This window comes from Stegodyphus dumicola, chromosome 5 (genome assembly GCF_044657685.1).
Source record: "Stegodyphus dumicola isolate Sdum_Otavi_A_Nest chromosome 5, ASM4465768v1".
Classification (NCBI taxonomy): domain Eukaryota; kingdom Metazoa; phylum Arthropoda; class Arachnida; order Araneae; family Eresidae; genus Stegodyphus; species Stegodyphus dumicola.
Genome location: NC_140772.1, coordinates 29,534,030 through 29,557,211, shown reverse-complemented (window position 1 = coordinate 29,557,211; position 23,182 = coordinate 29,534,030). Strand labels below are relative to the sequence as shown.

Genomic DNA, 23,182 nt, shown 5'->3' with positions numbered 1-23,182 from the left:
CTATTTATTTTGCCAGAATGTAATTTTTTTTTTAACAATGTAAACAATAACATTGTTTTGAAACGTGGATAACCATTTCTTTTCATTGAAAGATAGGCTGTTATTATAATGTACATCTTGAATTTGTAAATGACACAGATATGATATAATTAAACTTTGTTGTTGTTTATACAGCCAAGAGGCTGCTAATATGACATGCATCTTGAATTTGTAAATGACCTAGATATGGTATATAATTTAACTTTGTTATTCTTTATACTTTTTACAGCCAAGTTCCTGTGTTTATACAGTTGCAACAGATGAGGCAAAAATATTTTTTGGGTGTTTGTGAAGGAGGTGGTATTAGAACTAGTTTTGACATGGTGCATTTACACCGCGCTTTTTCTCAGTACAGCCATCTCTCTGGCCTTTTATTCCTCTTCAAATCAAAGCTAGTAAGAAAAATATAAATATTTTTTCAACGTCTTCTAAATGATCATGTAATGTGAATTATTACTATTATTTTTTAATTTTATTTATTTTGTAAATTTTAGGGAAAATATTAGTTGAGGAGAGAAGATTGGAACACTTTATTCATGTTGTTGCTAGGACTTAATAGCTATCCAATGATAATCATTTGTTATATACTGCTGATCATTTAAATTGCTATCCCATAAATGAAGTGCACAATAAACCTGAAAGTTGCACAAAAGGGAAAGTATGTTGGGATATGTAAATAATTAGCATTTCATGGCATGCTCATCAGGGTTTAAATTCGGCCAGAGTCTAGAAGAGCCTGGCTGCACTAATTCTAAGCCTTTGAACAAAACCATAATTTTAGCTGATGTGTCAAATAAAATGAGCTCTAGTAATTTATTTTATTTTTTAACATTTCATTATACATTAAATTTAATTTATTATTTTTTATTTATTTAATTTTAATATTAATAAATGATAAATAAGGATAAATAATGAAATTCCCAAAGGAGCATTAGGTCGGAAGGGTTAGCCTCAAAACAGGATTTAGTATTAAATGTAAAAGGTTGAATCACTTTTAAAATTGTTGCTACCAATATTATTTTAAAAGAAATTAAATAAAAGAGAATGGGCATGAATGTAGGTTTTTTTTTTTTTTTTTTTTTTTTTTTTTTTGCATTGTGGAAAAAGGACAGTACCTAGAGCCATCAAATTTTGAATAAACCTCCACCTGAACATGGGCACCAGAAAGCTCGAATTTTGAATTTGTTTTATTATCTGTTTCAGGTTTTGTAAAGCATTTATGAGTTTTTGATTAATCCCTTAACAGCTGTGGGGATTTTATATATGTCTTGCTCATCCGATGCGTTAACTGCCCCGGGTGTATATATACGCCCTTCCAAAATACTATCATTTGCTTTGCACTGCTACCCATAAAATTATTCACAAAGCTTTGGAATTCAACACCACAATGATCTTGACAAAGTATGCAAAGGAGGATACTATTTCAGAGAAGTGTGGGGAGAAATTGAAGAGAGGAATGTGTCTAAAGCGGTGAAAGTAATGACTGTGCGGTATTGGCTGGTGTTGTTTGAGTAAAACGTACTTTTTTTTTATTCTGTGTCCTCCGTTTTCGTTTACTTTCTGTAGTAGGTTCCAGGAATAAAGAAAGATATAATGGATGTTTCAAACCTATTCATCTTTTTAAAATTATTTTTTGATGAACTGCTCATGCTTCATATTGTTACTGAAACTAACTGTTTTGTAGACGAGTATATGAACCAACACCTTGCAAACGAAAAATCAAGAACAAAATCGTAGCATTCAATCAGTTCAGAAGAAATATACAGTCAAAAGTCTTTAATCTGGACTCATCGAGACTTCGGCGATTCCGGATTATCGGTTTTTCCGGATTATAGATCATCAGTTTAAGTCTGGTAAGATGGCATGCAGAAATTATAAAATTAAACATATAAAACTGTAATTTATGAAATAAAGAGCAATTATGATCTAAAGGGTAGCAAAATTTACAAAAAAAAAAAAGGCTTTATATTTATTTGTTTACTTTATTAAACATTTCTTTCAACCCGCCCATGTGTAAAGCATACATTACGCATAATCGAAATTAGAAAATTGCAACCAGAAAACTATTTGATGTGTATTCGTGATATTTATAATGATGAGGGATTTGATTTAAATCATATCAAAGATGGAGTACATCGAGATGAAATACTACATTTAGTAAGGAATTATAAGCCGAATAAAATAAAAAACATCCGCCCTGAAGATAAGGATAGTGCTGACAGATCAACTTCAGTTCATTGCGCGCCGCGTCTCCCCCCCCCCCCTCGCAGAGCAGCGCAAAATTTATAAACATATTTCGAAATGATTAGAGAATCAAAGGATATGCCTTTATCCATTTTTTGCAGTAATTCCACTTTTTGTTTGACGCATGCGTAAAGGTATTATGTGCATATGTTAACGCATGCGCAGAAAGTTTGTAGCTTTGAGGTCCGGATTGATTATAGATCATTCTGTATTATGGACGTCCGAATTAAAGACCATTCTGTATTATGGACGTCCGAATTAAAGACTTTTGACTGTACTACGTTTGTTAGGCATACTGATTTCACAATGTATAACACTGAAACCTGATATTGCACTTTACTGGTCTAAAAATGAATTGATCAAAACTCTATTTTAGGGATCCTTTTTTATTATAAAAACATCATTTTTATTATACTTACATCTTTTTATTATACTTTTACTCAAAACATTAAATTTTGTGCATTCATTTTTTTCTTTTATTCTTTATTTTGTGAAAGTAAACAGTTTTTAGAAAGTAAAACTTGCACTTATTTTCCCCCTAATAAATCGCATAACTACGCACGCCTGTGTGAAAAACCGTGACTCTGGGAAATGAATCTTGTATGTTTTCCGAGGCAGTTGATGGGTTAAGAAATTCAACGATTTCAAAGCAAGCAATGACAACACTGTACAGAAAAAAAAAAAAAAAAAATTTATCTCTAGCGTGTGAATCTGTATATTGGAAATTCTAAAGATATGTTCCTTTTAAAATTATTTTGTGATATTGCTGTTGAATTGAATTTTATGTGGTTTAAGTCCGAAGGACTTTATAAGTAATGGTAATGAACAAAACATTAAAGAAACGCATTTTTGGGTGTAATATAAACTCTAAAAGCCTTCAGGTTAAAATTTAAAAAAAAAAATTATGTATTTAATTTTCTTTACTTTTTCTAACATCTTTGAGACTTTGGCACTTCTGAGAACATATTAGAACATATTAGAAATTAAGCTGTGATGTTAGATTACAAGCAAGAATAATGACACTTCAAAGTAGAGGGGTGTGGGGAAGCAAATTCAGATGCCAATTTTTTTGTTCAAAATTACATTTACTCATTATTTTTGTGTTGTGGTCATGTTATACCTTGTATAAGAAGGAGGGACTCATCTAGGAAATCGATTGTGAGAACAACTATACTACTGGGACTGAAAAAAATTCAACAGTAATTGCAGAAACTGGCATGATAAATAATTACTACTCTATCTGTATTTAAACAGTAGTCTTAAACAACATTAAATGTATCATTTTATCTAAAAACATTGTTAAAACATAAAATACTAAGGTGAATTCTGTTTAAAATCTGTAGCAATCTGTGGTTTATTAAATTATTTATAATCTTGTTAATGCAGTTTTAATAATTTCTAAAAGTAGTTTCATAATTTATTGGCTTGCTCGTAAGTTATTGTGTTATTTTTCTTTTCTATTTCATTCATCTTTGCTATAAGTCATTTGTAAATTCAATTTAATGTGTTGTTGAAAATCCTATTTTTCATAAGAAATTTTTAAGTCAAAAAACAGCTTTGATTATTTACAATTCTTGTAATTATTTTTATTGTGATAGCTAATAATTTCCTACTTCATTTATAAAGAGTAATATTGGTGATATTGTGAGGAATTTAGGATTGCCTGAAGTATGTCTAAAGAAATGAAAAGCAGATGATTAATGCAATATTTAAATTTAGAGGTGGTATTGCTTATTTCTATTAATGTAGCCTTTTCAATTATAGGCTTCTTCAACCTTAGACGTTCCTCCTGTGGCTGTTTCAATTCGTTTTACTTATGTTTTACATGACTGGTCTCCTTGTAGCTGGCCCCAGCCACCGCCTGGTATATAAATAAGTGATTTTAATTATTGAGTATATAGTGCATTTATAATATTGTGTGATGATGTTCAAATTGTAATGCTAATGTTATTTTAGATTCTCTCAAATCAGGTACTTTGCTATGTGAAAGAGGTTTTCTTATTTCAAAAAATAATAATCAAAAGGCATAATAGTTGATTGAAAAACTTTATGCAAAACTCCCTTGGCAGAGTTGTATTTTTTAAGTAGTTTAAGACATTTATTAATGTAACTGAGTGAGTCCCTACAGTACTGAAAAAAATCTTGTTGAAAATAGCCGAGTAGCATAATAGCACTTGTTTTAATTTGTGTCACAAACAGCAAAGTGATGTTGTAGTGATTGTTTGATTTTTATATTGAAAATCATGAAGTGGCATGATCGCATTTATTTAGATCAAGAAGTTTAAGTATGGACAAAGGCAGCTTTCAACATAATCGCTGGTAGCATTTTAAATGCATAACTCATTGACAAAGAAATGGTGCAAAATCAATGTCCTAGTTTGATTTCATTTCAAAATTATTTTTGAGATTGAGTTCATATAAATGAAGGGAAAGTAAAAGCAATGGTCTCAGTGTGTTGATATAGAGAAAAGAATGTTTGGTTTAATGAAATTATCAAAATGTGATTTTAAATTTTAAAAATATTTATAGTTTGTTATGCAGTTGAACCCCTCTCAAACTTGAGGACTGCAATTTGCCCGCGATAACCAATGGTTCACTATCTGGTTGTAACAAAAGTTTTCCACCAAAAAACATTCTTAATAAAGTTAGAAAAAAACATGAAAGCAGTACTTTTAGTACAGATAATAATCACCACTTAAATCTAAGATTTTTCTGCCAACGTTTTGGTAGTTTATCAAAGCCTTCAGCCCAGGCTTTGATAAACTACCAAAGCCTTCAGCCAACGTAATAGCCATGAGTCCAAAAACAGATCAACCTCATTTCAGATGTTCTGTGTAGAATGGAAGATAGCACCAGCAAAATGTAGCTGCAGGCGTAAAAAAGGTAGAAGTTTGAAGGAGCGATGTCGGGGCTATATGGTGTGGCAAAAGATAACATTCAAGTCCATACAGAGTCCAGCCAGTAAATGCAGACACATGTGGTCTTGCATTATCTTGATGGAACATTACCTTTTCACGGCAGAACTTTTTCATTTTCCTTTGCTAGGAGACTTTTTCTTTGATAGTCAACACAGACTAGCATCTTACTGTACACCCTTACTGTCAAGAGTTTTACCTTTTTCCAGATATTCTTTGTGGATACTACTACAGTAATCCCACCAGATTACAAAGCATAATCTTTTTGTTAGTCAAATTGTGCTTTGTGACACTGCCGATGGGTTAACCAGATGCAGATTAACCCCTTTTTTGGCCTGTGTTGTTGAAGCAAATCAATTTTTCATCACAAGTGACAATCTGGTCCAGAACGTTGTACTTGCCATTGATATTTGAGCAGATTAGTGCAGGCCCAAAAATGTCTGTCCTTATCTGCTTGAGTCAGCTCATGCGGTACCCAGCGATTGAACTTATACGTCAAGTTTATGCAATGCATGGCACAGCTAATGGACATGGCACTAATGTCTAACTCCTTAGCAAGCTCTTGAGTGGCTGCATACGATCTTCTTCCACAAGTTCTCGAGGCGGGCCTCATCAACATCAGTAGGCAAGCCAGAGTGCTCTGCTTCTTGAATGTCACAGTCCTTGTTTTTGAACTTTCGGTACTAAACGTTCACAGCGTCATATGATACAACATTAGTACCTAAAGCTGTACCCATGATTGTGACATTCTGTCGCTGACTTTTTGCAACAGAACTGGATGTAAATGATGGTTCTAATCTGGTAGCAAGATAGTTCTATTTCAGACACCTTATATAAATAATATTGAATGATAACGTTTTTTTACAAATTTCACAACACGGTGTTCTAAAGCAAGTCTCTTTGTTTCAAATGCCCCAAACCATTTGACAAAATGTGATTAAACATGCCAACGCAAGTTGTTGTGCAGATGATATTTGTGGTGGTGGGAAACTTTCGTTAAAACCCAATATTTCTAATCCTGTAAGAAAAATGGATTATCTTACAAAATCATAAAAACTAAATGACGATTAAAAGAAAAGTACTGATTAACATTGTCACATCTACCAAAAGAAATGAATAATAAATCTGATTTTAAAAAATCATATTAATTATAATTTTTATTATGCTCTGTAATTAAATTTGCTGGTTGTTCTTTTCAAATTTCAATATATGTTAATAATTTTTTTTGAATAAATTACTTAATTTATAACCAGAAATAATTCTCTTATTTTTATAACATAAAAACACTAAAAATGAATAAGAAAAAATATTGACCAATTCGCATTTAACTTATGCTTAATTTCTGAGGTAAAAATAATATGTACCTTTCTGTTGGCGTGATTCAAATTGTAGTAAAATTTTATCCATGGTTGCAAAGCAAAAATTTAATAACCTTTGTAAAGAATATCATATGTCTTGCAAAAGAGCAAAGGAATACAAAACTTTTATTTGAAGGACATAAATTGGAGAACATTTATCCTCAAATTGATAAGCATCAAAATTTCATTCCCTAAATGATGAATTTTCTTGGTATTGGGTTCACACCTGTCTTGAAAAACCTTTTTTTTTTAAGAACATACAGGATAGAAGGTGAATGTAAAGGAAAAGTAATGTAAATATGTTTCCCTTTGTGGAATGTGGATCCTAATATCTTAAATGTGGATGATTTTAAGGTTTATTAATTTTTTGTTTAAACTTGCAGAAGTTCTGGTAAAAATACACTGATGTGCAAAATTTAAGGACAAGACAGGTTTTCAAATGTAACATCCTGCAGAAGTGTTCCCTATTAACAAATCATACTACAAGATTTGCAAATATGGGACAAGTGACCAAAACCATCCAAACAAGGTGTAAGAAAGAGAAAAAAGCACTTTATTGAAAAGATACCTGTGAGCACAACTGTAGAGATGACACAAATGTCCATGTGATTGGCACTTGGCAAGAAAAATCCAGTCTTTAAAAGGCAATATGATCACTCCCTGACTGCAATGCAGAAATTACAATGTCTATACATACTGAGGGTTAAGTTGTCAAAGAGCTATTGAAGTGCCATGGCCCATTCTTCTTGTAACACTAGTTTCAGCTGCAGAATCATTGCTGGCAGCTGGTCATATGCTGCCAAGCAGCTTCTGAGGAGGTCCCACACATGTTCAGTGGGATTTAGGTCCAGGAACCTTACTGGACAATCCATGTGTTGAATATCTTTATTGTCCAAGAGCTCCACGACAGTTACTATATGTTGAAGTGTAGTGTTATCTTCCATTAAGAGGAAGTTCAGACCCACAGCGTATCTAAACAGATGAACATGAGGCAAGAGAACCTCGGAATAATAGCAGACACCAGTGACTGAAATCGTTGGGAGATATGAAGGTCAGTACATCTAACAAACTTAATACCACCCCAAATGAGAACTCCAGAACCTCCTAAATGGTACCTTTCAATGATATTGGAGGGGTGGTTGTGTGTTCTCTTTCCTCTCCAGATATGTATATGTCAGAATGGCTCATCAGACTAAATTGACCATCATCTATAAAGAGCACTTGACCCCACTTCTGTTGTATTCAGTCCATATGTTCCCACTGTTTCTAATGAGCAGGTGCTATGGCATACACAGTACTGGTCACTGTGCATATAGACCACATTTGACATACTCTTGGCCACATTAAAATGTGATAACAGATGTTCAATAGTCTATGCCTTTTAATATCTCTCTCTGTTTGCTGCTTGTCTCTTCTCGCTAGTAGGGCAGTAGTCCAGTAGGTCATCTATCATAGCTGCTGCTCATGCATGACCACTGTAAGAGCTTGAAAAGCTGTTCTTGCCATTTTCAATGCTCTCCAGGCTCGTGAAATGATGCTGTGAATGATCCAAACTCTTCTGCTGCACTTGCCACACTTTGACTTCTTCCAGCTTCCCAATGATGCGATCTCAGGTAAAGTTATTCTGATGATGTCTCCTGGATTTCCAGTTTACCATATCACACAGGAGAAGCAACAGTACAGTTGTAGCAAAGCTATCCTTTCCAATGCTCTTTCCTGTAATTCATGCCATACATGTGCATGGCCTTCTATAAAGATCCCATTTCTAGCTCCTCCTTGGTCTTTTGGTCGATTCTGTTGCCTTGTCCACTTTTATATGCTAATTTCTCCACATCATCCTTAATTTTTGTATTCCAGCATATGAAAAACAAAAAAATTTAATCGAAGATATCTCTACAATTTGTTACATCCGGTTTTCATACTTTTAAGAGTGTATAGGAGTAGTAGATATATAGGAAATTGGATGGGATCAAAAGATTCATTCTTTATATTTGGCAATTCATTAGAAGCTGGGTTCATTATACAGAGTTCGACTGTATATCCATTTATGGTTTATGTAAATGTTGCTGCAAATTAGTATTGTTAGCGTATTAATATTTTATTTTGGTTTATAAGTATTTTCAGCTTTTATTGAATAAAAATAATTGACAATAATGTTGATTAGAGATAGAATATATGATTTATATGCTTTGTGTCACAAATGGCCAACTTCTGTCTCTTTGAGAGCCAGTTTAATTATATCTTGAAGACATGGGATGCACAGTATGTATTTGGTAAGGATTTAGGAACTTGCCCTAGAATAACAAACAGTTATTTTAGAACTCTTGTGGTATTGACCTAAACTAATCTTTACACGAAGGCAGTTTTAATATAGGTACATAATAAGAAAATACTATATGCTTTGAAAATTCAATCAATAATAATAGATTTTGCTAACTTTAATTGCAGGCTGTAGGGAAAATTCTCTTGGGTTGCATGTGGTCACAAACTAATAATTGCCATTATTGGTTTACATCAGAAATACAATACAAAGTCCAGACGTCCAATATCCAGAATGATCTAAAATCCAGACCTCAAAACCACCACCAACGTTTTTCTCGTACGCTTTACGCATGCGAATTTGATTCCCCTCTTCGCGCGTAATAAAACATCTGGAGGGTCCCGATTCTTAATTTTACTTCGACTGTAAATAAAATACCTTGTTATTGAACAAACAATCATTTTAACATAAATTTGTATGATCAGTAATTTGGCTTCGTTGCTGCGTATCTGCTTGACACACATCTCAAACAGAAACATTCCCCATAAATACATCGTTGATCTGACGCCAACCTGGCGAATAAGTTATACTTTCCTTTCATCACCGCATTTTTATCGACACATGACAACTTGAGAAATGACTCATGTAGCAATACCAAACAATTTTTTTATGGTAGTAATTGACTAACAAAGGAGTATGGTAACCTTTTATGTTGACAGTATGCTTGGTGATTACAGATTTAAGTTAAATGCGCTAAAAATTGTTGATGAGGGAAACTTTCCAATAAAAATAACAACAAAAACAACAACAACAATAAATAAATAAATAAATAAATAAAAAATAATAAAAAATTTTCTTTTCATATGCTAAAAATAGATTTTGTTGATGATAATCATAGACCCAAAGGTTATATTTAGGGCTATTTGAGTTAAGAATAACTGATTTGTTATTCAAATAAACCCAGAACCAGAGCCAGGGCTTGTATGGCCGCATCTGGTCGCAGAATTTAGGACCCACAGAGACTGCATTAGGCGGTAAGATTTCTAGCACCGCCCCTCAATAAGGCTTAAGTATATGTGGGAATTTATTTATTCAGAACTCTGATAAGTCTTAAGCATGTGCAAGAAATAGACATAAGTATAATAAACAACTAAACTAATACAATTCCGGCTTAATTGTCTCAATGCACGATAGAAGCAAGATAAAATTTAACGCAACAACTTGTTGTTAGTCGCCAAGCTCATGATGCATGCCAAATATGTATAGTGAAGGATAGCTAAATTTGATGATGATAGCCGTGAATTTAAAAAATTTTCGGATATTGCAAAACAAAGCTGAAATTTTCCAATTAACTGATTTTATAAAAAATTGTGGAGAAGCGGTAATAAATGAAGATGATATAAAAGAAGTTTTTCATTGTGATGACAATGCTTCTCAATCATCAATCAATTAATGAATGGCGAAATCTGTAGTGTGGTTCTAGATCCAGAAAATGCTACTATAAAATGACAGAGAAGTTACTGAAAACGAAAAAATTTCGATTGAAAAGTTAGTCGGAATTCTCGACACAGCAGTTACAGGACTTCAACAATGTAACTGAACAAGAGCTATGTCTGTCTACAGAATTAAAGAGAAAGTATTAGCACAAAAAACAACTTACATTGAAAGAAATGTTTAATAAGGTAAACAAATAAATATTAAACTTTTTTTGTGTGAATTTTGGTACCATATCATAAATACTTCATTATTTCATATTTTTAATTTTGTAATTTTCACATCCCATCACATTTTAATATCGCTTAAAATTTTATAAAAAGCCAATAAATAAAGACAATAAATTTGTAAAAAGACATTAATTTAAGAATTTACTATGCTTTCATGGTTCAACATTCTGATTCGCATAAAACTGGACTATCTGTTAAAAATTCTATGTAATTGTATGCCAGTATTGAAAGAAACAATGAATCTGATAAGAAAAAGCTGCGACTTGTTTTGAAAATAGGCGTAAAAGGTTACCAGCGAGGATATTCCGTTTGGCATCAGTTGTACCATTATTAGTGACTTTATTGCTTGCGCCGGCAAAACGGAAAAGTACCGATTTAAAATTATAATCTGCCTTGGAAACTATACATGCAATTCCCGCTGAAGCTACCCTCATCTATACTGATGGGAGTAAAAGCGAGGACTCTTGTCCAGTAGTGGTGTTGTCATTCAATGCACAGTGCACAGATGGAAATATTGTTAAAATAAAGAAAAGAAATTCTGACTTCAGTTCGGTTTTTAAGAGTGAGCTGATAGCCATCGAAGAGGGACTAAATGCTGTTTTGTACTTTACAGATCTTAAGGCAGTATGGATTTTGTCTGACAGTCATAGCGCTATCAAATATCTTTCAAACTGGCAAAGAGTTGGTGATAGGGCCGGAGCCGCAATTCTTAGCAAACTTAGGCAGGTCTCGTTACTCTGTGAAGTGCATCTTCAGTGGATTCCTTCCCATGTTGATATATGGAGGAATGAAATGGCAGACATTCTGGCAAAGGAGGCTTCTGAAGAACCTTTGTCAATTATCAATTCACTGACGTATCTTGAACTGCATTCCATTAGAAGACATGCTGACAGGCAAATTTGGCTCGTTTCCCCGAGTCATCCCTGGTATCAAGCTGATTGTCCTGGAAGATCCCTTGCTATGGATTGCGAAAGATATGTTCAAACAACACTTTCCCAATTCTTCAGTGAGGGGACTTACTTTTGAGAGTGGTATCAAGATGCACCCAATTTGTTCGATTTTCTAAAGGTGAATGGACTCGTGGACCTTGTCCTAGGCATTGGACCTTGTCCTTGTCCTTATATTCCTAGGCATGGAAATTAGTAACAACAATAACAACAACTGATAATCTAATATCCTAAAAAATACCAAATCCGGAATTGCCAAAGTCCCGACAAGTCCGTATTTTAGACATTGTTCTGTAGTAATGATGCATTGAAAAAGCATCAGTAATATTCAGTATTATGAACTCAGCAGAATGCAAATGTATCATGTGTTGTACACTGCGGAAGGATAAATAAAATAGAAAAAAAAATCGGACAGTTCTATATCTCCCGTTCTACTGGGCCGATTGACGAAATTCAAATTGCGTTTTTCATGTCTCGAAAGTGCAACTTAGGATATATATTAGATTTATATATAGCATTGCTCTAACATAGGTCTTTTGACACAAAATGGGACTTTTTCTGAAATAACATACCGATTGTTTTTTCATATTTCGATTCTACGATCCAAATAATACATAAATATTAAATTTTATAAAATTTGGTGCAAAATTTACGGAGAAATTAAAAAATTTAATTTGGCACATTTTTTCAGTTTGCACCAAGAAAAATCCACTTGGAGAACTTCTTAGTATTATGGCAACCTATTTTCCTTTCCCTTCCATTATGCAGGAGCGGAAAAAAATTCACATCGTTCTTACTCTCAAATAAGTTTAACTTAAGTGCCTAAACCACATTTGATGTTATTATTGCTTTAAAACAATATGCCAAATTTCAAAATGTGCCAATATATAGGGTGTATTGTAAATGTTGCGACAAACTTCTAGGGGAGGTAGGGCACTTTATAAGGCTTAAGAATTGCATAGGAACCTATACCCAGAAATGTCAGGGGTAAGTGCTGGCAGATTTAGAAGATGGGAAAAGAAGCAAGAGTGATTAATCTGAAAAATTTATTGGACATGAATACAAATGGTGTACGACAGCTTGAATGTTACAATAGATGCTCGAAGTTTGCACCATCAAATGCTAAACATGCCTAACACTGATAGACCATTTGAATGCCGTGAATTTTTTTACCTTTCTGGAGCAGGTTCTTCCCGATTTGCTTGAGATGTTCCACCAAATGTGAGGCACAACATGTGATTCCAACATGATCCTGCTCATTTTGGACTGGATTTTTTTAGCCATTTGAACAAATCATTCCCGCATCGATGGATTGGGCATGGTGGACCTGTTCCATGCTCACCGGATTTTTCGATCTTTGATTTCTTTTTGTGAGAAGCCATCAAAAGTGTTGTGTATAACGATCCTGTTGTGTCTGAAATCAATCTTGTGGCAGGACTAACCTGCGCAGCTGTACCTCTGCTGCCACTTACCCGACATTTCCGGGCATGGGTTCTTATGCAATTCTTAATCCTTATGATGTGCCCTACCTCCCCTAGAAGTTTGTTGCAACATTTATGGTACACCTTTTATAAATTCACGTATATCTTTGAAAATTTTGAATAAAAAATTCTATTTTTTCCCATGTTTGCTTAGATATACATCTATTTTAAGATGATGGTAAAATTTTTATAGGTTATAATTCAAAAAGTCTCTGATAATTTCTTTTTATGTTATTTGATACCTTACTATGTGTTGTATATTGTGGGTAACTTTCATTAAATTCTACATGTAACGTTTTTAGTATTCATGATTTTTCCTTAATTTATGATAACCAATGTATAAGATTTCACCATCTCATTTTTCCTTTTGTGGATGTTTGTATATTGATGCTGTGTGTTTTTACTTATATATATATACATACAAGTAATTTCGATTCTACCTTAGTGAATCAGTGCTGTGAGAAGTGGTAAAATTATAAATTTGAAAATTGTAGTCTTCAATTAACGATATTTCATTAAATTTTGTTTAGAAATTGATGAACTTGGTGAAGATATAACTCCAACCGATATAGGTCGTCTTCCATGTGGAGCTCTAGAAGATCCTGTGCTGTAAGTTAAGATGCATTAAACATAAAAATAAAGTATTATTTTTAAAAGTTTAATGAATTGGAACTCTTTAACAATTTTTCATTGGTTTGTAATTACTTTTATTATTTAAATTGCTATAATAAGGATTCATTAAATTATTGTATTTCCCCATGCATGGCATTTGTAGCTAGTTATTGGAATATACATGGTTCAAATCCCAAGAGGTCATAGCTGAATTTTCATATTTTCTACTCTGAAAAACATCCAGTGGCTTTACAGTGACACCTGAAATTAAAACCTGATGGGCAATAACTTGTCACTGCCTGAATTTGGTCAATTAACTTGTCACTACCAAATTTGGCCTATAGGTTCTCATATCTCAATTTACCCTTTAAGTGGGTAAAAAGATAAGAGTTAATGTCTAATCTTTCATTTGCAGCAATGCTTATTTCAGCATAAATGGCTTCAAAGCAAGCAACAGGGCTAAATATTTCTCAGAAATCAATACTTTCTTTTTGGGGAAAACCTTTAGCCGCTAGATGACCTATCAGTGTTTCCATTTGCATGATACTTCACTTCATATACCCATTTACTTGCAGTGGCTTTCTTCCTTCTGCTGGTAATTCTGTCAAATGCTATGTCATTTTCTGATAAGATTTTAATTCATCTTCCTACTACTCATTCAAGTTCTCTGGATTTCATTGTTGGATGCTAATTTTCTGATTCTGTGGGGTTCACAATATAGCATTCAGTTAGACATTCATGTGGTTTCATTTTTTAAAAAAAATTTCATAATTCCCAGCTATAACATGTATTTTTACTTTTCTCACCTGGATCAAACTCACTCGCAATATTGTCTGTTAAACAAGATTGTTCAGTATGTTGTTGAGAAATGGGGATTGATTTTATTTCTAGTTGATGTTAAGGGATCCAGGAAAAAAAAAATAATAATAATAATATCCTTTCTAGCCTTTCAGTGCCTTTGATCCAAACAAAATAACCAATAAAATCATCTAAATATCTAAACAGGATACCTTTATGACCTCTTGAGTCACATTTCTTAAATTTCTATTTAAGTTAACAAAACAGTCCATTTCTTAAATGATTCTCAGATGATCAAATTTTGGTCTTTTATCAGAGGATTATTCTTAAGGTGATTTTCCCTTGACTCCTGATGTAAAACCACAATTAGTACATGCATAATTTCATATATGATTTCAGCCTGCAGTTACCTGGACAGATCTTGATTTTGCTAAGTCTATAAATGCCCTATTGGTTTGTTCAACTGATCCATTTTGTCATGGTGTATAAAAGAAATACTACTATAACAAAATTCTATTCTTATTTTTTTTTTTTTCAGAGGATCTTTGAGAACTTTGATTTGATACTCCTGTCCCCCATAACTAAGAACTGCTCTAATTGGCTGTTCTGTTTAATTCTTGAAGGAAACACTCAAATTTAGCTGCTACTTCTGTTTTAGAATAAGATTTTTCTGTATTTAGAGTAGTAGTCATCTCTATATGCAATAAAAGCAAGAGTCTGTTTGTGTGTGTCTTTCGTTCATGCTGCACATAAACTAATAGACACAGGGCTACAAAATTTGTTACATAGGTGCATCCAGACAAAAGCCAGTGCAGCTTGAAGCGATTTTCTCAAAATTCGAATGAGATCTTTTTTATTTTATAGTTTTTTGATGAAATCTCATCAAATCGATGACACACCAGCCATTGTTGCTGATATATCACTGTTGCCATTGTTGCTGATATCAACATTGTTGCCAATTGGAAAAACAAGGATGATAATTCTGTGCAGTTTTTAAATTTAATGTTTCTCTTGGATACTGGACATTTGTCCCGAGGTACTTGGATACAACATTTGTCGAGTTTGTTGAGAGAACATTTGTTTTCTGGTACATTTAAAAGCCAGACGAAGGCTGGCCATCCATGAAACAGGCGGTGGCCATGTTTGTTATGTCAAAACATTGCATTACAGCAGTGACAGTACATGTTTCTAAGTTGTTCCGTGCATGTTTGGCGAGAGGATGCTTGTTTTCCGGTACATTTAAAAGTCAGATGAAGGCTGGCCTCATAGCGGCTAGTCTGTAAAATAAACAAAGTAATAAGAACCACATATGGATTCCTCCATATTTAGGTTAGTCATATGTAAAATAAACAAAGTAATAAAAATCTTGCATAGATTCCTCTTGTTTAGACCCACAAACATTGTGTATGAGCTGACTGACATTTTTCACACAGGGTTAACAGCTTTGGCAACCTATGCTGTTTGCCCTGCACACATGCTTGTAAAAATTTACTGTCAAGTTTTAATTCTAGTCACTAAGAGTGGAGTAACTTTTTCACACATAGCTTGTATAAATGTTCTGGTCATCACGCCTGAGTTAGTTTCATTTAATTGAGTATCAGCAGCATACATTGCATTCAACATGTCTGTCTTAGACAAATACTACTAAATAAAAATTTAAACGAATTGCTGTTACATATGCTGAAACCAACACCACCTTTGGGATTAACAAAAGTTCTTGTTTTTCTGTTTGACGTATTAAATTTTGAATCGCTGTCTAAAGCTTGACTTGCCAAATACAGATTTTTGGGAAGTATACATTCTTCATGAAACTGCTCCTCCAGCTGCCATACAAAAACATTTTTATACATTTTTTACTGTCTGCTCATATGCATTTATCATTGAGCTGTTTCCAACTCAAATTTCTGTTGGGCATTCATTCTTCGTAAATGTCTTGAATCAACCGTTTCTGTTAGTGATATGTTGTGTGTCTGTGGTATCTATAACCTATGTATCATGGCTTTCTCCATTCTAAAACTCAATGAGGAAAACTTCATCAGGGCTTTATTTTCTGCCATGTAAAATTAGTACTATTTTTTTCTTTTAAATTTTCAGTACTTTTTTCATCTGTCTTCTCTTTCCAAACTTTTAAACACTTGCATTGTTTCTCCTGTTGATTTACAGCTCTCTCTGATTTTTGATGTTCTGTTTTTTATTTTTTTCATGAATTATATGTTTGACTTTTCCTTTTTTTTTTTTTTTTTTTTTACTTTGTGCTTCTAAAATTAGAAGTTTTGTTTAGTTCAGTCAATGTTTGTTGCTCTTCTAGTGGTTCAGAATCACTTGTAAGTTCCACATCCATGATACAATATTATCTCATTCTGCTATGTGCAGGGTTATGGTTTTATAAGATCTTGTAAATGATGAAAGCTGCAATTGTAATGCTTAGTGAACTTTCATATTCTTCTGTTTAGACAACTCAGGTAGTTTCAGCGGTATTTGTCTGGCTGTTCTACGTATGGATACAAAATCACAAATTCTCAAATTTAGCATTCAGGAAAAGATTCCATGCACCATTCACCTTATTTTGCCCTTATTAAATGTGGCTAAGTCATTTTTATATTGATTTCAGATTTCCACGGAAACATCATTGTAAATATGTTCTGGTTTAATTTTGCCAGAACACACCATAAGTGCTCTCCTGTTCCGTAAGTAAATTCTTGGTCTTTTGCTTACATCTGACCCATTTTTAAGTCAAGAATTTTATCAGTTGTAAATAGTTACATAATTATTTTTCTTAGATTTCCTTGGTTTAAAAAAATTCTGTTAGCACAGAACATAAGACTAATTACAGATGTCACATGTTAGGCTTATATCAACACCGGTATTTCTAGTTAAACGTTGAAACTGGGTACCCTAACCTCAAAAAAATTGATTAGATAACAGATTAATTATTTCGAGAAAAATAATTTAAACTACAGAATATGTACAAAATATGATAAATTATAAGCAGTGCATGTTCATATTTGCATTATGGTAATAAGAACTGAGCTGTTGTAATAAGAAAGATAAAATACAGTTCAAGAAAATAAAAGGAATTCTGAAATGACAGAATTGAAGTTCATGTTTTCACCACTGTGCTATGAAATATCTATCATTTTAATAGATTCTTTTGTCCATTCTAGCACTAACAGTGCATAAACTTTTCATTTCATTCAACATTATTTTTAATGTGTTGTTAGCTGTATATTCTTTAATTGTTTATTTAATAAGCTTTTCAAACTACTTTATTCCAACAGGATTATTGTGGAATTATTAAAAGCTTAAAGCTTAAGAGTATTTTACTTGTGTTTAGACTTTTTAGAATTCCCACATATCAAATTTATTATTTTTTTACAGGGAATTCCATTTATCAGTTACTTGGCCATACTTGTTTGAAGATGCTGTAGTGGATAATGATGTGCATTCGTAAGGATTTTTTTTTTATTTTTACATGCTGTTATTTAATAGATCTTTGATAACAAGCAGATTTTTATCACCAGAGGTGAAAACAATGATAATGAGTGATAGAATTGAATTAAATTATTAACACAATATTGAGTTATATATTTTTATCAAGCCATATCATATTTGATGCAATTAACTGTTTTATTTAAACAAATTTCATTATATGTAGTAAATTAAGAGTTATATCTGTAAATGGAGCTGTTTTTTAAAACAGTTCCATTTTTCCTTTATTGGGTTAAGCTTTCTAAACTGCGATAAATAACTCTAATGTTCAGTTTAATAGTTAATAATTTTCTGATCATAGATGAATACAGGGTGTTTAAACAAGATTGCTCAATTATGAAATTTCCAGAGTATATCAATTATAACATTGTGTTTCATCCTCAAAAGAAAATTCGACTCTGTCTTGAAAATAAGAATTTATCTCTTTATAATCAGATCTACAGTTGTCCTAGCATCAGTTGGCAAAAATTGTTAAATATTCCAAAACAAGCTAATGCACATCATCTTTGAGTTACCCTGATTTTTATGAAATAGCATTTTTCATCAGGATCAAAATATTCTAGTGATCATTCAAGAACATCCGAGACTCTTTGAGATTCTCCATAATTGCTTTTTTCCTGTTCTTTGGGGATGGGTGAGAAAGGGGCGGACCTGAAAACGCGAAAGTAATTGCCAGTCGAAAACATGTATGCCAGTTTTCCAATAATTTCCAAATGTATTATGAACCCTTCATAAATGAACCATTGCACTAAAGACATTGTGGGACATTGTATGTTAATTGACCAATTTTTTGTAGTATTAGTCTTTACTTTGTAGTATTAGCTTTTGCTTTCTGTATTCCTCCACCAGAATGCAAATTAGTAGTCAGAGTATATTTAAGCTGAGATTTTCGGATTTTGAACCAGAAAGTGTTTCAGGCATCGTGTGCGCATTACGTAGCTAGTGTCTTGATAACTGCAATAGCTGTAATTAGTCCGCTTTTGCGGTTTCTCGCTGCCGAGACTTTAATTTTGTTGATCCGGTAGAGTTAACGCACCAGCTTCTAGCAGTACTGAACTGTGTAGTGCTTGATTACTGTTCAACGTTTGATTTAAACTGGCCTATTCGACTGATTCACTGATGATGTCTGATGTTCCTGAAATTGCAAGTATTATTATTTTATGATCATACTCTAATATAAAAATTCAATAAGCCATACACAGCTCTTAAGGATACTATATAGACTTTCTCCTGATTTATTCTTATTAGTTACATGATGTATATTTTCTGATCTCTCAATCTTCTGATTTTCTCATTTGAAAATTATTATCATGAAGACATTATCTTTTCAGTTTTTTACTAGCTGAATCGGATTCCGATGTTTGGCTTGCACCTCAATGCTTATTTTTTCAACACCATGAGCTGTTGGCATAACATCTCAAGAACCTGTTTAATGAAATTAAAGCTTTTGCCATATAATCAACCACAAAATATGATGGAATAAATGTTGACTGATTGGTTATAGATACATATTATTCCAATTTAAGATATGATTCAAACAAGGTATCTTTCAGATTGTGACAATTTTGGTCACATGGTATAACTTAGTGCTCATATAATTATACAAGATATCATTAATTAAAATTCTTGAGGACTTATGTAAATATTACTGATAAGCAACTATGCATGTTAAATTTATAAATGCAAATTTCTAAATGATACCTTTTTGTTAAGAAACATTAATTTTCAAATTAACTTTTGTAGAAATAGTAAAATTCAAAAAGATATTAATTTAGGAGAAAGTTTCAAATTACCATTTAGAGAAATAGTAAAATTTGAAGTAAATCCTGTGATTTTGACACTTTTTTTAAAGGTAATTTTGCAAATTATTGACTTCCCTCCCCCATTCTAAACACTCTTTAATGGTGTTAAAAAATTAAGACTTCCTGTGCGGATAACCAAGACAAAAATTTAAGTCGCATACATTTTTATTAAAATGCATCACAGGACCAAACTTATTGTAGTCTAACACCTTATCATATTTTATTTGTATCTTAAACTAGAAGCATGGGCTTAAGTTGGCACACATGGACAGACTATTTCTTATATTTAATTGTGCTATCTTTAAGACACCCTACCCATACTTTTCCCCCCTTATTTCACACTGGGCACTTAATTGTGCTATCTTTCAAAAACACCCTGTACATAACTTTTTCTCTTTTTTGTCTCCCTTTGGGCTCTTATTTTTGAAAACTGGAAAGGTTGCAATAATGTTATATGTACTAATTTTAATCATTTACTTTTTAAAATCATGTAAACTAATTCTTTTACTTTTTTGTAAGCATGAAGAATGCTTTTGTTAACAGAAATATTATGATTTCTTGTAGTGACAGAGTTCCTTTCATCATTAAAAAATAATCTTAATGAATGAATCACTGCACTATGAAATATGGGGTTTCAAAACTAAATGGAGTAAAAATAGGGAAGAAAGAGTAATAGTGCAAATTGTTCAAGGTTCAAAGTTAAAAGCAAAGTAATTAAAATAAATGAATAAATAAAATAAGAAAATAAAGAAAGTGTAGGAATGATATGCTGTTAGTACTCTGTCTGTGACCTTTTGTACATTTATTTACTGATTACCCATTTTCTAGATTTATTTTTAAATAAGTTCTGTCACCTTGTATTTTTAGCTTTTAGAAATATATTTGCTGCTATTGATTTTATTTCTGTGACTCCATTATCATTATACAGAGTATCTAAAAAGTATTTTTACACTTTTAAAATATTATAAAAAAGGATATGCACTTTTTATATTTCATAAAGAAAGTATCAAATTTTTTTTTAATGAAGTAAACAATAATAGGAGGCCAAGTCAATGATATTGCCATTTTCAACTCAAATAATTTCATTTCAAGTTTTTGGGATCAAGCCATGTTTCATCCGTAATCTATACAAAATTGTTTCACAAGAAAATAGTAAAGTTAAATTAAATTTAAATAATTCTCTTGCGACATTACTGCAAGGAATGAAATTTGAATTTAACAAATATTCTCTATTCGCATAAAGGAAATATTAAATTATCTATTCGTGTAAAAGCAAATATAAAAATTCTCTATTCATATAAAGCAAATATAAAATTAAAATTTAATTAAAAAATTTTAATTGCAAAGAAATAAAAATAATTATTATTGCTGCAAACTAATTCACAATATCATTTAATTTCTAAGAGCATATGTAAATTGTTTGTACTTATCTAAAACCATGAAAAAATATATTATTCCAAAAAATTAAAATTATCGGGTTTTCATCCGCAGAGAACCCGTTGGCGCTTCGGGAAAGAACCCGTTGGCGCCATTGCATTCTTACTCGCCAAGCTCGCGGTTCATCGACAATGAGCTGAGCCGTAAACGTGATATTTTGTAAACGTGATTTTTAGTGCATGTAAATTCAAGTTAGCAGATAAAACAATATATTAAGCATATGGTAGTAAAAATTCACAGATAATATGCATGTAGATGTAAAACTAAAGGGTTAAACGTGATATACGAAAATAAATTTGTATTAAATTCAAGTTAGCACAGAAAAGAATATATTATTAAGCATAAGACAATATATAAGCATTTATAACGGAAATAAAAATTCATTTAAAAAATATAAATTAGTATTAATATACTGAAATTAACCGGTTAAACGTGATATACGAAAAAAATTTGTCTTAAATTCCAGTTAACACAGAAAACAATATATTCCTTACACCAGCAGTTGTTTGCTAATTTTGATGACCATGGTGATGCATTAAACTATTCTGTCATCTTAGATAATCAATATTTTTTTATTTCAATTTAATCATCTATTTATGCCACACCTGCCATCCTCTGAAAGGTTATTGTTAGAAAAGCATTAACAATATATTATCTTGTTAAAATTTTACGCCATAAAAATTGTTTTATTCTCATAATTTTAGATGACAATAACCATTAATAAAAATAAAAGCATTACTTAATTATTTAAAATGCACATGCACACTTTTGCGGTCTACGAAAACAAATTATTTTAGACTTTGGAAACCTCATGGTTCTTAGAGCTGTTAATAATTAAGAACACAACGTGAACAGCCGTGTTACAAAATAGCATTCACCCCTCCTTTCATCCCGAACCGAGAACCAGCATCTATCTATGAAAATATTTCTATCTATTCGTTGTTAAAAAATTCAGAAAAAATAATAATAAATAAGAGAAGAATAATATAAATCTGCAAATGCGAACAACGACAGTCTTAATTCAACAAAATAAACGCAAGAGGAATGGTTGCAAACTTCGAACAAGCGAATGGGATAAATCCGAAGGGTTACCAAGTTAGAACTCTTATCGTCAAAGTTGGAGATGTTTACATTTACCGGGTTCTCTGCGGAAGTGCTTCCAAATTATCATTCCTAAAAATTGCATAAATGAAGAATTGTTGAACAGGCAGGAGATTTATCAAGGGGAAGTTGCCCCCCATACCTAACTCTTCAATTACTCAATTCATGTTTTGTCATCCATATAGGCAAGGGTAAAAGTAAAATTCAAAACCAAAAGTAAAATCAAATGTTGGGAATTACAAAAAAAAAAAAAAAAAAAAAATTAAATAGTGGGATTTTGAGAAAATAAAAAGTAAAATTCAAAACCAAAAGTAAAAGCAAATGTTGGAAATTACAAAAAAAAAAAAAAAAAAAAAAAAAAAAAAAGAAAGAAAGAAAGAAAGAAATTTAAATAGTGGAATTTTGAGAAAATAGCAAGTAAATGACTAGAGCTAAAATTAATTAATTTAATCAAAGTCAATTAAGAGTACAAAACCAAATTTTTTAGAAACCCAAAGTAATTTAGAAACTCTTTAGAGAACCAAAGTAATTCAGAAACTCTTGCCTATAGGAAACTTTCTCTACACGAATTATGCATGTAAACCTAAAATAAACAATATACAACAATTAAAATAAAAATAAAAATAATAAAAGGGCAAGTAAATAGTAAGTTTTAATTTAACTTACCTAGTTACATATTTGAATTTTTGAGCTGTACCAGCATTTGCTAAACAAGTCATATTGAGTAGTTTGTACTGCAAACTGTAAAAATAGAGGTCTCTAATACAATATAAAGTTGAGTGTAAAGCTGCTACTTGTGAGAGCTATTGTAAAAACCATGTTGTAAATCCCCAAAATGTAAAAAGTAAAATGCTTGTTAGTGTGCAAAAATGTTGTCAGCCATGAGTCATTGTAAAAAGTGCAAAAGCAAAAAAATGCACTGCTACTAATTGTAAAAATAGATGTTGCAAACAACTAAAGAGTAAAAAAAAATTT

At 32.0% G+C, this 23,182-nt stretch overlaps 1 protein-coding gene across 2 annotated transcripts in view; it reads left to right on the top strand.

The window, feature by feature from the left end:
- Rab3GAP1 (RAB3 GTPase activating protein subunit 1) overlaps positions 1 to 23,182 on the top strand; it is a 391,448-nt gene that overhangs the window by 19,781 nt on the left and 348,485 nt on the right. For both annotated transcript variants that reach the window (XM_085816530.1, XM_085816531.1), the window contains exons 7-10: positions 269 to 434; positions 4,048 to 4,147; positions 13,499 to 13,577; positions 17,757 to 17,825. In XM_085816530.1, coding sequence (XP_085672656.1) covers positions 269 to 434; positions 4,048 to 4,147; positions 13,499 to 13,577; positions 17,757 to 17,825 — 414 coding nt within the window. The remainder of the gene's footprint in view (positions 1 to 268; positions 435 to 4,047; positions 4,148 to 13,498; positions 13,578 to 17,756; positions 17,826 to 23,182) is intronic.